The 12,442-nt window shown below is 40.2% G+C and overlaps 1 protein-coding gene across 8 annotated transcripts in view; it reads right to left on the reverse strand.

The window, feature by feature from the left end:
- FAM168A (family with sequence similarity 168 member A) overlaps positions 1–12,442 on the reverse strand; it is a 202,420-nt gene that overhangs the window by 64,848 nt on the left and 125,130 nt on the right. For all 8 annotated transcript variants that reach the window (XM_070803870.1, XM_070803869.1, XM_070803868.1 and 5 more), the window contains one exon: positions 2,891–2,978. In XM_070803870.1, the coding sequence (XP_070659971.1) occupies positions 2,891–2,960 (70 nt within the window). In that variant the 5' untranslated portion in view covers positions 2,961–2,978. Of the gene's footprint in view, positions 1–2,890; positions 2,979–12,442 lie in introns of those variants that run through there.

A 12,442-nucleotide genomic window follows, 5' to 3' on the forward strand; every position in this document is an offset into this window, starting at 1 on the left:
GCCCTGACTCCGAGCCTACCCCAAACTGCTATCAGGAGCTAGCTGCTTGCTCCTCAAACGTGAGGCTCCCTATTCCTAGAAACTGAAAAGACAATCCTTTCCCCTAGCTTATCATTGGAAGCAGTGAAAGAAGCACATATTTTAAGACAAATCAGCTTGCTATAACAGAAAGCATTATCACTTTGAAATCATAAAGACCCGAGTTCAAATCTTTCCTCATCCTTCAGAAGCTATATAATACTGGCCAAATAATACAACATGAATTAAACTATCAGTTACTTTAACTTAAAAGAAGAGTACTATGGAGTTTATGATTAGTAAGATTATAATTAATGAAGTACCTAGTATGTACTTGCCAAATGGTAATTAAAACTCTTTAATATAACCATTATTTTTACCAACAATAATAGTGAATGTTTATTCTAATGCATTGTATCTGACATCTGTTTTACAGGTCTTTATTTCTTTATTTCTTGGATCTTTATTTCTTGGATCTTTATTTCTTGCAATTTGGAAGAAAAGATAATTTGAAAATGTGCCTACTCCATAACACCTAGAAAAGCTAGATAAAAAGTATAACAAACATTTTATGTTATATAACAAATATAGGCAGACTTGAGATTTTAAGAAAGAGAAGAAATCTCCTGAGGTCAAAAAATGAAAAGGAAATTGAAAAGTAGAGAGAAAACTGGAAGCTTAGGTTAAAAAAGAAAATTTCCTTAAGAATTGAAACCTTGGCCTGTGCAAAGTTTGAATGTATTCTACTTATATGGAGTTTACACCATCTTAGTCTTGAATCTGCAGTCTTAGAATCCCAGCAGAAAAATTAAAACATAGTTCCAGGCTGATAATAATCCTTGGTGATTAGTAGAAACAAAGACAATCCCCCCTCTTTCCCTGCAGAGGAGTACTAATTATCTCATTTAATTCTCACAACTATCCTATGAAATAGTATTATCCCAATTTATAAAAGAAATTCAAATTTAGAAAGGTTAAGTGATTTGTCCAAAGTCATCTTGCTATTATCCGAAAAAGCTGGGATTTGAACTTGCTTGTTGTTCATTCAGTTGAAACACATGTATCAATATGTTATACTGCTAATCTTTGTGCAAATCAATAGATAAATGCAACTGTTTCTTTCTCAGGTTTAGCAACTCAGTAAGAAGGAAGGCAGCCAGGATCACATGAAACCTGAAGGATTCCCACCTGCTCTGTCTACCAAAGCAGCTCCATCCCCTCTGGCAAAGGACTTAGGTTGCTGGAATATTCTGAACCAGGAAGAGAAAAAGCAACAGGCTCCCTGAGCTAGTGGGGCATAGGATACTGCCAAATGGATCCTGGTTACTGATATTAACGGTATTAGAATAAACATACTATAGAAGCCCAAACAGAATGTATTTACTATTGGAGTTAAGTCAGGATAATAAAGCTGTTGTGATAAACACAAACATGTGAAATTGAAAATTAATGATGACAGCTTAGTCACATCAGGCTCAATATATTCCTAAATATTATTTGGGTTGCACAGCATTCAGAAAATCCTGATTTACAAGCATAAATAGCTGAAAATGTGTTAGCACACACTGATCGTCTTGTGTATATGCAGGTTTTATAAAAATAGTTCTAAATATTTTTCAAAAATCATATCAAATATTTGAGGATTTTTGAAGCCCCAGACCCCACAATGTTCTAACAGTTGGAACAACCAGACAAAAAAGTTCTCAGAGATCCCTCTATTCTCAATCTAGAAGGCTATACAGCATACATAGTAAAGTGCAAATTTATAAAAAGAAACAAGTACGCTCCACACACCCTCTCTCCCTTCCAGGGTGAAACTCTCTATCCTCCCATCTCCAATTCTGCCACCACAACTGTTATTACTCTACTTTTTAAGCTCTATTTCCCATTCTCCCCCCCCCCCACCCCTTTCTACTCTTTAGTCCAGCTAATCTCAAGTAGACTGTACCTTGACCATACTTTCTTACCTCCAGGTGTTCATTCATACTGTTATCGTCACCTTGGATTTATTTTCATTATATTTTTTAAGGCTCATGATATACTAAGCACCATGCTAGATAATTTATATATATTTTCTCATTTACTTCCATTATGATACATCCTGCCCATTCTTAGTTATTTGTAAATAATAACCATTATTAAGTACTTACTTGGTGCCATATATTATCTGATGAGTGCCTCACACTGCTCATTTAATCCTTGTAGCAGCCCATGAAACATGATAACACTATTGACCTCATTTTATAATGCGAACACGAGGCTCTGGAACGTTAAAAAACTTGCCCAAGGCCAGGTAAGGGAGAGAATCCCCCCTGGAAAAGTGCTGTCTGAGCTCAGAAAGAAGATGTTAAAGGATAGGGTGAAGCTGTTAGGAGACAATGGCATTCTAGATAGAGGGATGACATTCACAAAGGCAGTGCAATAGGAAAACAGCGTGGTGTGCAGTCAGGAAAGAGATCAGCCTTCAGAATCAGCAGGCCTGGTTCAAAGACCTAGCTTTGTTTTGTGAATTCACTGCAACTATATTTTTCTCATCTGTGAAATGGTGATAATAGGCTTCACCATGTATAATTAAGATTAAAGTTAAACATGATATGTAAAAGTGCCCAGTACAGGACTAGGCCTATGGTAGGTACTCAGTAATAAATAAATGTTACCTCCCTTCCTTTCCCCTAGAAGCAGTTCAATAATCCATGGTCTTAAGAACATCATTTTTATCTCCACTAAACTCCAGACATGTCTCCCTTCTACAAGTTTCCAAGCTTTACAAGGGCTTTTGGAGGTGTCGTATGCCAAAAGTCATGGAGCACCTTATGTGGTAGGGTCCTTAACCACCACTTCTCAAACTCAGAGTCATTCTCATACCACTCACCTGTGTAGGCCATGTTCTTCGGGTTGCCATAAGGAGCCCCAGGCTGCACGGGGCTATAAACAGGGTTCATTGTGGACAACTGAGAATCCTACAGAAAAACAAACAAACAAAAAGCAGCATTGATTATTGATTGCTCATTTTCCCTGACATCAGCTTCTGATCTATAATCTTCAAGTGACACAGAGAAGCAACGTAGTATAACAGAAGGAGGACTTAAAAAAAAAGGCCACTTGTTTGTACTTGGCCCTCTGCTAGACACTTTTCCCACTGTACACATGAAGATACTGAGAGGCAGAGAAGTGACACAATTGGCCTAATGTCAGCCCCAGCCTTTTGATTCTCAGCTCAGTCCTAGTCCCACTACCCCATAAATTCAGCTACCATGAGTGTACTGTGTGGCACTGGCCAAGTCTCTTCCCCTCTCTGGGCTTCAATGTCCTAACATAAAATCAATTACTTCAGGTTCTCTGCGGTCCTTTCTAATTCTAAGGATGCCTGTCTATGAGCTGGGACAGGATGCACTTCTACTGCTCACCAGGGGAGCCCCAGTGCCTGGTAGTAAGCACAACAGACTGCTGGAAGAGCAGCAAGTGTGTTATCCACCCTTTGCACTTACAGAAGACAAGATACATTAGTAAGCAGTTTTGGGGGAAAATGGGAATTTATTAACATTGACCATTTTAATGCAAACAAGGAAACACAGCCAAGGTCTCTTTCAAAATTTATTCAAGGGAAAGAAACAAACTTGGAAATTTGTGTGCAATAAGTATCACCTGCACAAGTGCCCTGTTAATTACCCCAATGAAGCACATTCTCCATTCTGATTAATGGAATATTAAGCTCTATTAGCCAGCCAATTTGTCCCACCTTGTTTAGGGAACCAACTCTGATACACAGGCCAACACATGTTTGAAAACGTGTCTCCAAATACATTATTTACACTTCATAAAAATCAAGCTATTTCCTCCTAACTAGGCTCACATGATAGAAAGGCAATATTTTAGGTCATTAACTTCTTCCACAGCACCTCAGGAAAGGAAACAAGTCAAATGCTGAAGACAAGCAGTTAAAGTCAACAGCTGGCTTGATGACAATTGCTCTGAGATTAATTAGCCTGTCCAGGGTTCTGGAATGAAAGGTGGAGGAAAGATGGGTTCCCAAAGAGAGGAAGGTGGGGCAAACAGGTAAAAAAGAAAATGCCATTGGTCAAATTCAGATGACAGAACTTCTTGAAATGTACCCAATGTGCAGCCCTGGCAAATCACCCCAGGGCAACAGGCTAGATTAAACTATCATCAGTTGACAAAATGAAAGTGAACAACCTGATGAAAGTTATAGGAAATATACACATTCCGGCACAAATTAAGAAAAAAACATACTCGCAGCCAGAGTTATCCAAGAACACTGCCAAGAACGTGCGTGTGTGCTCAGTTGTGTCCGACTTTGTGATACAGACTGCAGACCACCAGGCTTCTCTGTCCATGGCATTTACCAGGTAAGAATGTTGGAGTGGGTTGCCATTTCCTTCTCCAGGGGATTTTCCCAACCCAGAAATCAAATCCACATCGCCTGTATCAGCAAGCAGATTCTTTACCACTGCACCATCTGGGAAGTCCACAGTCAAGTACATTCTCTCTCTTTATATAAGCACTCTCCTAGCAAGGTGCTAAGAGAATTCACAGATATTAAAATACATTGCAAACTACAAAGTGGAATGCAGATGTAAATAATGATGGTAATAGCCTTGGATCGCTCTTCTACCCAACGGGTTCTCTGTTAAATAAGCCAGGGTAAGGAAGACTGCTAAGCAGCACAACGGGTCCTATAAATATCTGAGCACTCTCCTACTGAGAGGCTACTCTGTGTTGCTGATTGGATGAAGTCTGAAATTGCTCTTCATAACCAAAGAAACTCATCAGTTTTGAAACTGGTCTCCTGCTGCTCAAAAATGAGAACCACAGCCTCAGAAGGAGACCATGCCTGAGCAGCACTCCACAACAGCGTGGACTCCAACCTCAACTAATGACTGGCAGAAATGAGATCTGCCAGGGGTTCAAAATGTGGAATAAGAATACGATAGGCAGATAGAGTTCCTGGCTTTCAAGGGAAGGTCAGCCTTTTACAACAGAATCCACACATTAATAGTTTCAGGGACAGGCTAAAAATGAGTAGGAAGATCACAAGCTCTATTATCAGGCAGATTTAGGTTCAAATTCTGGAACTGCCACATACCAAACGTGGGACCACAGGCAAGTCCACTAACTTTCCTGAGCCTCAGTTCCCTCTAGACTCAAAATGGGAAAGAATAACACATTCTTTGAAGAGTTGTTGTAGGTATTGTTTTAGAGCTAGGTTTATTGAGGTACAATTTACATGTAGTAAAACTTACTCCTTTTAGGTATACAGTTCTATGAGCTCTGAAAAATGTATATAGTTGTAGAAACACCATCACAATTAGGATACAAAGTATTTTCACCATCCCCAAAAGTTCTCTATCTTTGGGGTCAACACCCTCCCCATAAATCCTAACTGTGGCAACCTCTAATCTGTTTTCTGTTGTTGTTTTGTATACTCAAATATCAACTTTTATTGTAACAAGATGAAAAAAGTGAGGCTGAAAAATGGCAAATGAACAGTCTGAGGTCACAAAGTAAGTAAGGGACAAGGTTAAGAGTAGCACCCCAAATCAAAGACCTAAATGAGACAGATAAAAAGATAAAACTCATAGAAGAAAAAAGAAAAGATAGCAAAACCTTTACAACCTTGGATTTGGCAATGGTGTCTTTATTATGATTCTAATAGCCCCTGAGAGATCCCACCATGGAGGCAATTCAAATCTACCTACTGGGTCCTTGCCGGACACACACAGGCAGTTATGAGAAAATAAAGGCACTGACTGTCTGACTTCTATTCCTGCCAGCTGTATAGGATATTAGCTGCCACATGCTATCAATCCAACCTGATTTCACTTCTTAAGATAAGTGCCTGAGGTGTAAGTCCCATCTAGCTCCCTCTCTAGGGCTGAGTATGGAGTTGCCCCTGCTCCCTGGGGTTGAACCACAGTAAGTCTACATTACTTGTGTCAGCAAACACAACTCTGCAATAGCTTCCCATCTCATTCAAGATAAAATCCAAAGTCCTTACATGCTTCAGTCATGCCCGCCTCTGCAACCGTATGGACTGTAGCCCGCCAGGCTCCTCTGTCCATGTGATTCTCCACGCAAGAATACTGGAGTGGGTTGCCATGCCCCTCCTCCAGAAGACCCAAGCGGGATCCTCCCCACCCAGGGATCCTTCCTATGTCTCTTACATTTTCTGTACTGGCAGGCAGGTTCTTTACCACTAGTGCCACCTGGGGAGCCCCTATACAGGTCTACGAGGCCTTATATGATCTGGTCTCACATGCCCACCACTCTGGTTGCAACTCCTACTACTATCTCTTGATTTCTACACTCCAATCACAATGACATTCTTGTTCCCTGAACACACATGTATGCTTATGCCTCAGGGCCTTTGCACTTGCTCTTTCTCACACCAAAAATGCCCTTCCCCAGATATTCAAATGACATACTCCCTCACTTCATTCAGGTCTCTGCACAAATGTCACCTTGTCCGAAGTTAATTCCTTAGCCAACCTATCTAAAAATAACTCCTACTGTTATTCTCTGTCCCCAATCTCTGTTTTACTTTTCCCATTGACCTCAATCACTAACTGATATCCTTTCTTGTCTATTTGTTTATTCTTTCCCCCATTAGAGTTTTAAGTTCCATAAGAACAAGGATTCTGTTTATTTTTTCTTGTATCCCCAATACCCAAAATATTACCTAGTATATAATGGTCACTAAATGCATAGTAGGTGAATACGTAATGAACCATCCTTCATGCTTCCCTCAAAAAACAACTTTGGAATAGTTTCAAGGTGTTTGGCACTTCTTGGCATATTTCAGTTAACAACTTGGCTTCACATCTCTCCAGCATTTATTTCCAACGTTCAGAGAAGCCTCTACTGATAACTCATCTTGGGCAGTACAAGCAATGGTGAGCTGAGTGGCAGCATGATGACTAAGGAAAACAGAGAGAGGTGCTACAGACTTCCCTCCTCGTGGAGCTGGACTTCATCCCCAGACTGTTTGACAAGTAGCCTGCTGCTGCTGCCCTCAAAAATATCTGAACAATCTCTGTCAAATCAATAGCAAAATCTATGAGCACAAAATGACAAGAAAAATTTCAGGGGTGAAGAGTGAACACTTAGAAGTACCATATGCACAACAGGTTGCAGTGTTTAAAATTAATGTAGTTTACAAACTACCTATATTAGATGGTCCCCAAATTATGAGATTTCGGCTAAGATTTTTCAACTTTACAATGGTACCAAAGCAATATGCATTCAGTAGGAAAATACTTTGAATTCTGAATTTTGCTTTTCCTGGGCTAATGTATGCAGCAAAATACTCTCTCATGATATTTGGCAGCAACAGTAAAAAGCTACAGCTCCCAGTCAGTCAAAGGTAAACAACCAATTTACATGTGCAACCATTCTGTATCCATATAACCATTCTGTTTTTCACTTAAAATATAGTATTTAACAAATTATATGAGATATTCAACATTACAAAATAGGCTTCGTGTTAGATGATTTTGCTCAACTGTAGGCTATTGTGTTCTGAGCATGTTTAAAGTAGGCTAGGCTAAACCATGATGTTTGGTAGGTTAGGTGCATTAAACGCATTTTCAACTTAAAATGGGTTTATTGGGATGAGATGGCTGGATGGCATCACCGACTCGATGGACATGAGTTTGAGTGAACTCTGGGAGTTGGTCATGGACAGGGAGGCCTAGCGTGCTGTGATTCATGGGGTCGCAAAGAGTCGGACACGACTGAGCGACTGAACTGAACTGAACCTCATTGTAAGTTAAGAAAGATATAGTTTACAATGAGATTTTAATCACTATTTCACGTGATCCTTTGAAGTAAGCAACACAAGGATTACTAATTTCATTTGACAGATAAAGAAATTAAAGCTTACAGGTTTAATGTTTATTAAGATGGATACTATTAAAAAAAAAAAAAAGATATAGTGTCTGCCCAAAGGAGGCTATGGTCTAGTTAGGGAATTTTAAAAGTTAAATAAAAATAAACATGCCAAAAATAATGAAACTTTTAAGTTCAGAGGTGGAACTTCTGGAATACCTAAATTGCTTTAACCCTCTTCCCTAAAAGCAACAATAAAACTGAACAAACTGTCAAAAACAACTATTTTGGGCCTCTGAAAATTAACCAAAGGCATACACCAAACTGAGAAATGGTTATTTAAGAAGAATTACTGAACCATATCAAGAACAGTGAGAATCTGTAGCATTTTAGGCTCAAGCTGCTTCTACCCTCTAGCCCCCAACTCCCTGGAATAATTCCATCAGGCCAGGCCAGAAGGATGACTTGCCAGAGTGGACTGATTTAATTTGACGCTGAATGTAGAAAATTTTCTCTGGATATTGCCCAGAGTCATTGTCAAAAACAACAGAGGGACAATCTGGGGAACAATAGTAAACTATTCAGGAAGGCCACTACTGCAGCTGGCCTAAGGTCGTAATACTAGTTAGGGCAGCCAACAGGCCTGCAGATAAGCCAGAAATTTTAAAGGGAGTTCTAGGGAACAAAAGATGAGACCCACTATGGGATCCCTGGTGATGTGTAAGGTTTCATACATGCTAAGGAGAAACTGGAGCAGTTCTAGGTATCTATAGACCCAATGTGCATATAAGGCCTTGAACACACTGAAAGTAAAGGCTGAAGCAGAACTGCAAAAATTGCCTGAACTTTGAATGCATTCTCCCATCAACAAACAAATCCATCAACAAAGGGTGGAAGACTTCCTGGCCTAGGACTGAAGCCAGTTATTGTTGACTACTAAACTATGCTGACCCAGGGGTGACCTTTAGGAAGCCTAGTTTAAAAATTAAAATAACATTTAACAAAATATTCCCTGGTGGTCCAGTGGCTAAGACTCCATGCTCCCAATGCAGGCGGCCTGGGTTTGATCCCTTCGTCAGGGAATTAGATCTCACATGCCACAACTAAGAGTTTGCATGCTGTTAAAGATCCTGATTGCTGTAACTAAAAGAACCCACAGCCACACACTACAAAGACAGGCGCTATGAAGTAGTCTTGTTAGGGAAAGGACACTGCCTGAAACTGCAGGTCGCCATTCCTGCAACAAATGGCGACTCTGGCAGAGACTCCTTGCTGCAACTGACATCCTGACCACTCGGGGTACTCAGGGGCCAGCTTGCCTGCCAATGGACCAGACCCAGCGGCCGCAACTGGGACCCTTTTGTCCCTGGTCTCCTCCTGACGCGGACAACTGGCCAGAGTGCCCCGACCAGTAAGGCACAAGAGACTTTATTGACCTCTCTCCCTTTCTCTCTCTCTTTCCTCTCCTCTCCCTTTTTTCTAGTCCCCTGGTCCTGGATGCAGGAATCTGGTTGAAGGGCCTCAGCCTGAGCTGAGGATTGGAGACTGATCACCTCCTCTTGGCAGAGAACGTGAATTCTGGTTCTGTTCTGGTCTGATTTCTGGTAGGGCCGAGTTCCAGTCCTCCCTTCTCTGGAGGCCCAGGGTAAAGTCCCATAATGCCTGGGTATCTGCAGGTAGCAGGAGATGTCTGTAAGGCCACCCCTTTTGCCCCCTTCTCCCACCTCCTCCCCACTCTTCTTTCAACCTGGCTTCCTTTCCTCCCTTTGAAATCTTTGAAGACCTGAGATATTTTCCTTAAAGTGTTAGTACTTGGATCTGAAGTTCTGTGTTTCTATAGGAGGTTTTCTGAGAGACTGTATTCTTGTATTTAAGAGAGTGTCTGATGAGGACTGCCAGGTTTGTATGTGTGTGTTTTAACTCTGTGTTCTGTGTTGTACTTTTTGATGGCCATTTTGCTTTGTCTGGCCACCATTTGGTTTAGACCTGCCACCACTTTGTCAGAACTTGATTTTCTTTCCCTGTGCCTTGAGACCAGGGCTCTTGGGAACACTTATCTAGACCATCTCTAACCCCTGACACAGAGGAAAAATGGGAAAAAGCCTTTAAAAGTTTTATTTATTCCAACTGTTTTTTATAAACTAGTAAAATTTATATTGTAGTATCTAATTCATGACTATATTTAGAAAATGAAGCTAGATCTTGCGTTGTGTCTGTCTAAATATGTCTCAGTATGTCATTATCTCTGGATAATATTTTTGAGATTAATTTGTAAATGAACTCCATTTAATTGGCTTAAAGAAAGGTAAGTGCTTACAAATCAAATAATTCTAAATTAAACAATAAATTCTAGGTTCATGTGAACTGGTAAATATTCAGTATGAAATACCTGATATTAATGTTTGTTTGTTGACCTATCTAATTAGACATGTCTTAGAGTAATTAACTGGAGAAGGCAATGGCACCCCACTCCAGTACTCTTGCCTGGAAAATCCCATGGATGGAGGAGCCTGGTAGGCTGCAGTCCATGGGGTCGCTAAGAGTTGGATACGACTGAGTGACTCACTTTCACTTTTCACTTTCCTGCATTGGAGAAGGAAATGGCAACCCACTCCAGTGTTCTTGCCTGGAGAATCCCAGGGATGGGGGAGCCTGGTGGGCTGCCGTCTATGGGGTCGCACAGAATTGGACACGACTGAAGTGACTTAGCAGCAGCAGAGTAATTAACCTTAAGTAGAATATTTTCATTGTACCTAGGTTTAATATAAGTTAAATACTATCTGTTACAAATTGGTCAACAAGGAAATTGCCTCAAGTGAAGAAACTTCTAAAAAAATGTAAATGAGATATGAGCTTTTACATAAACTCTATTAAGAATAATTGTTCTTTAGGAATATCTGTCTACAATAGTCTCTCCAGATTGGCATAACTTCAATTTCTAAGGGTTGTGCTAAGTGTGCTAAGTGTTAGAAGTCTATTGAATAGTTAGGCCATTTCCAAATAAAATAAGATTTTGAAATATTTACTGCTGCTCCTAAGTCGCTTCAGTCATGTCCGACCCTGTGCGACCCCACAGACGGCAGCCCACCAGGCTTCTCCATCCCTGGGATTCTCCAGGGAAGAACACTGGAGTGGGTTGCCATTTCCTTCTCCAATGCAGGAAAGTAAAAAGTGAAAGTAAAGTTGCTCAGTCGTGTCCGACTCTGAGCGACCCCATGGACTGTAGCCTACTAAGCTCCTCCATCCATGGGATTTTCCAGGTAAAAGTACTGGAGTGGGGTGCCACTGCCTTCTCCTATGAAACACTAATTTCCTTTTACAGAGAAACAAAGAGATTTGGGACTATAAGTGAATAATGTTTGGTGCCATCCTAAAATGTTCTAAGAAAGCAAGAGTTTTAGAAATTATCACTGGTATTTATGCTCACCAATCTATAAAATGCTAATATAAAAATTAGTTCTTGGTTGCTAAAGGAAAGTAGGAAGTGTGTTTTCAGTAAAAAAAAAAAAAAGAAGGTATGAAAAATACTAAAAAGAGTTATGCATGATCAGGATTTTCTAAAATTGGACTACAATTAGTTAGATAAATGGATTTTGTTAGGAATGACACAGCCATAAGAAAACTGGTTAGAGCCAATTAGGTCCAAGATGGCGGAACTGACTTTCACTGCACCTTGAGCCTTGGTATTTACGCCCACTGTGGCATATCAACAAGCTAAATGATACACCCATCAACTAAATTTGACCAAATGTTCTAAACCCTTTTGATTGATCTTTTCAATAAAACTTCTTAAATCAAATTCTTTTCAAGTTCTTTTGACCTCTAGCTAACTTTGGGGTGCTTCAGAGGGCCCCTGAAACATCCCAAAGAGAGATATTAAACTATGTTTATTTGGTTGGTTAAATTACATGATGGAGAAGGCAATGGCACCCCACTCCAGTACTCTTGCCTGGAAAATCCCATGGACGGAGGAGCCTGGAAGGCTGCAGTCCATGGGGTCGCTGAGGGTCAGACACCACTGAGAGACTTCACTTTCTCTTTTCACTTTCATGCATTGGAGAAGGAAATGGCAACCCACTCCAGTGTTCTTGCCTGGAGAATCCCAGGGACGGGGGAGCCTAGTAGGCTGCCATCTATGGGGTCGCACAGAGTCGGACATGACTGAAGTGACTTAGCAGCAGCAGCAGCAAATTACATGAAAAAGATTATCAAATGAGTAATAAATCCGCTCATGTTATAATGTATGGTAAAATTACTAATACAGATATCCTAGAAATTATATGGAGGAGTTCTTAACATTCTGATATGTCCTGGTATTCTAATGGAAAACCTGACGACTTCACAAAAGTTAACAAAAGGACTGAATGAACCAGCGAATATGCTTATAACTTTTATGATTTCTGTCTGAAAAATTACGGGTTTGAATCTTATGTTTTCCGGGAGTAGGGAAAACCTTCCTCTCAAACTAATTATGACAATACTTTGGTAAAATTATACATTATAAACAAAACAATTATATTTTCTCTCTGACTCCTCCAGAAATTGGAAACTCTTAGGTTTTCAGTAAGTTTATCAAACG

The sequence above is a fragment of the Bos indicus genome, chromosome 15, assembly GCF_029378745.1.
Source record: "Bos indicus isolate NIAB-ARS_2022 breed Sahiwal x Tharparkar chromosome 15, NIAB-ARS_B.indTharparkar_mat_pri_1.0, whole genome shotgun sequence".
NCBI classification, from domain to species: domain Eukaryota; kingdom Metazoa; phylum Chordata; class Mammalia; order Artiodactyla; family Bovidae; genus Bos; species Bos indicus.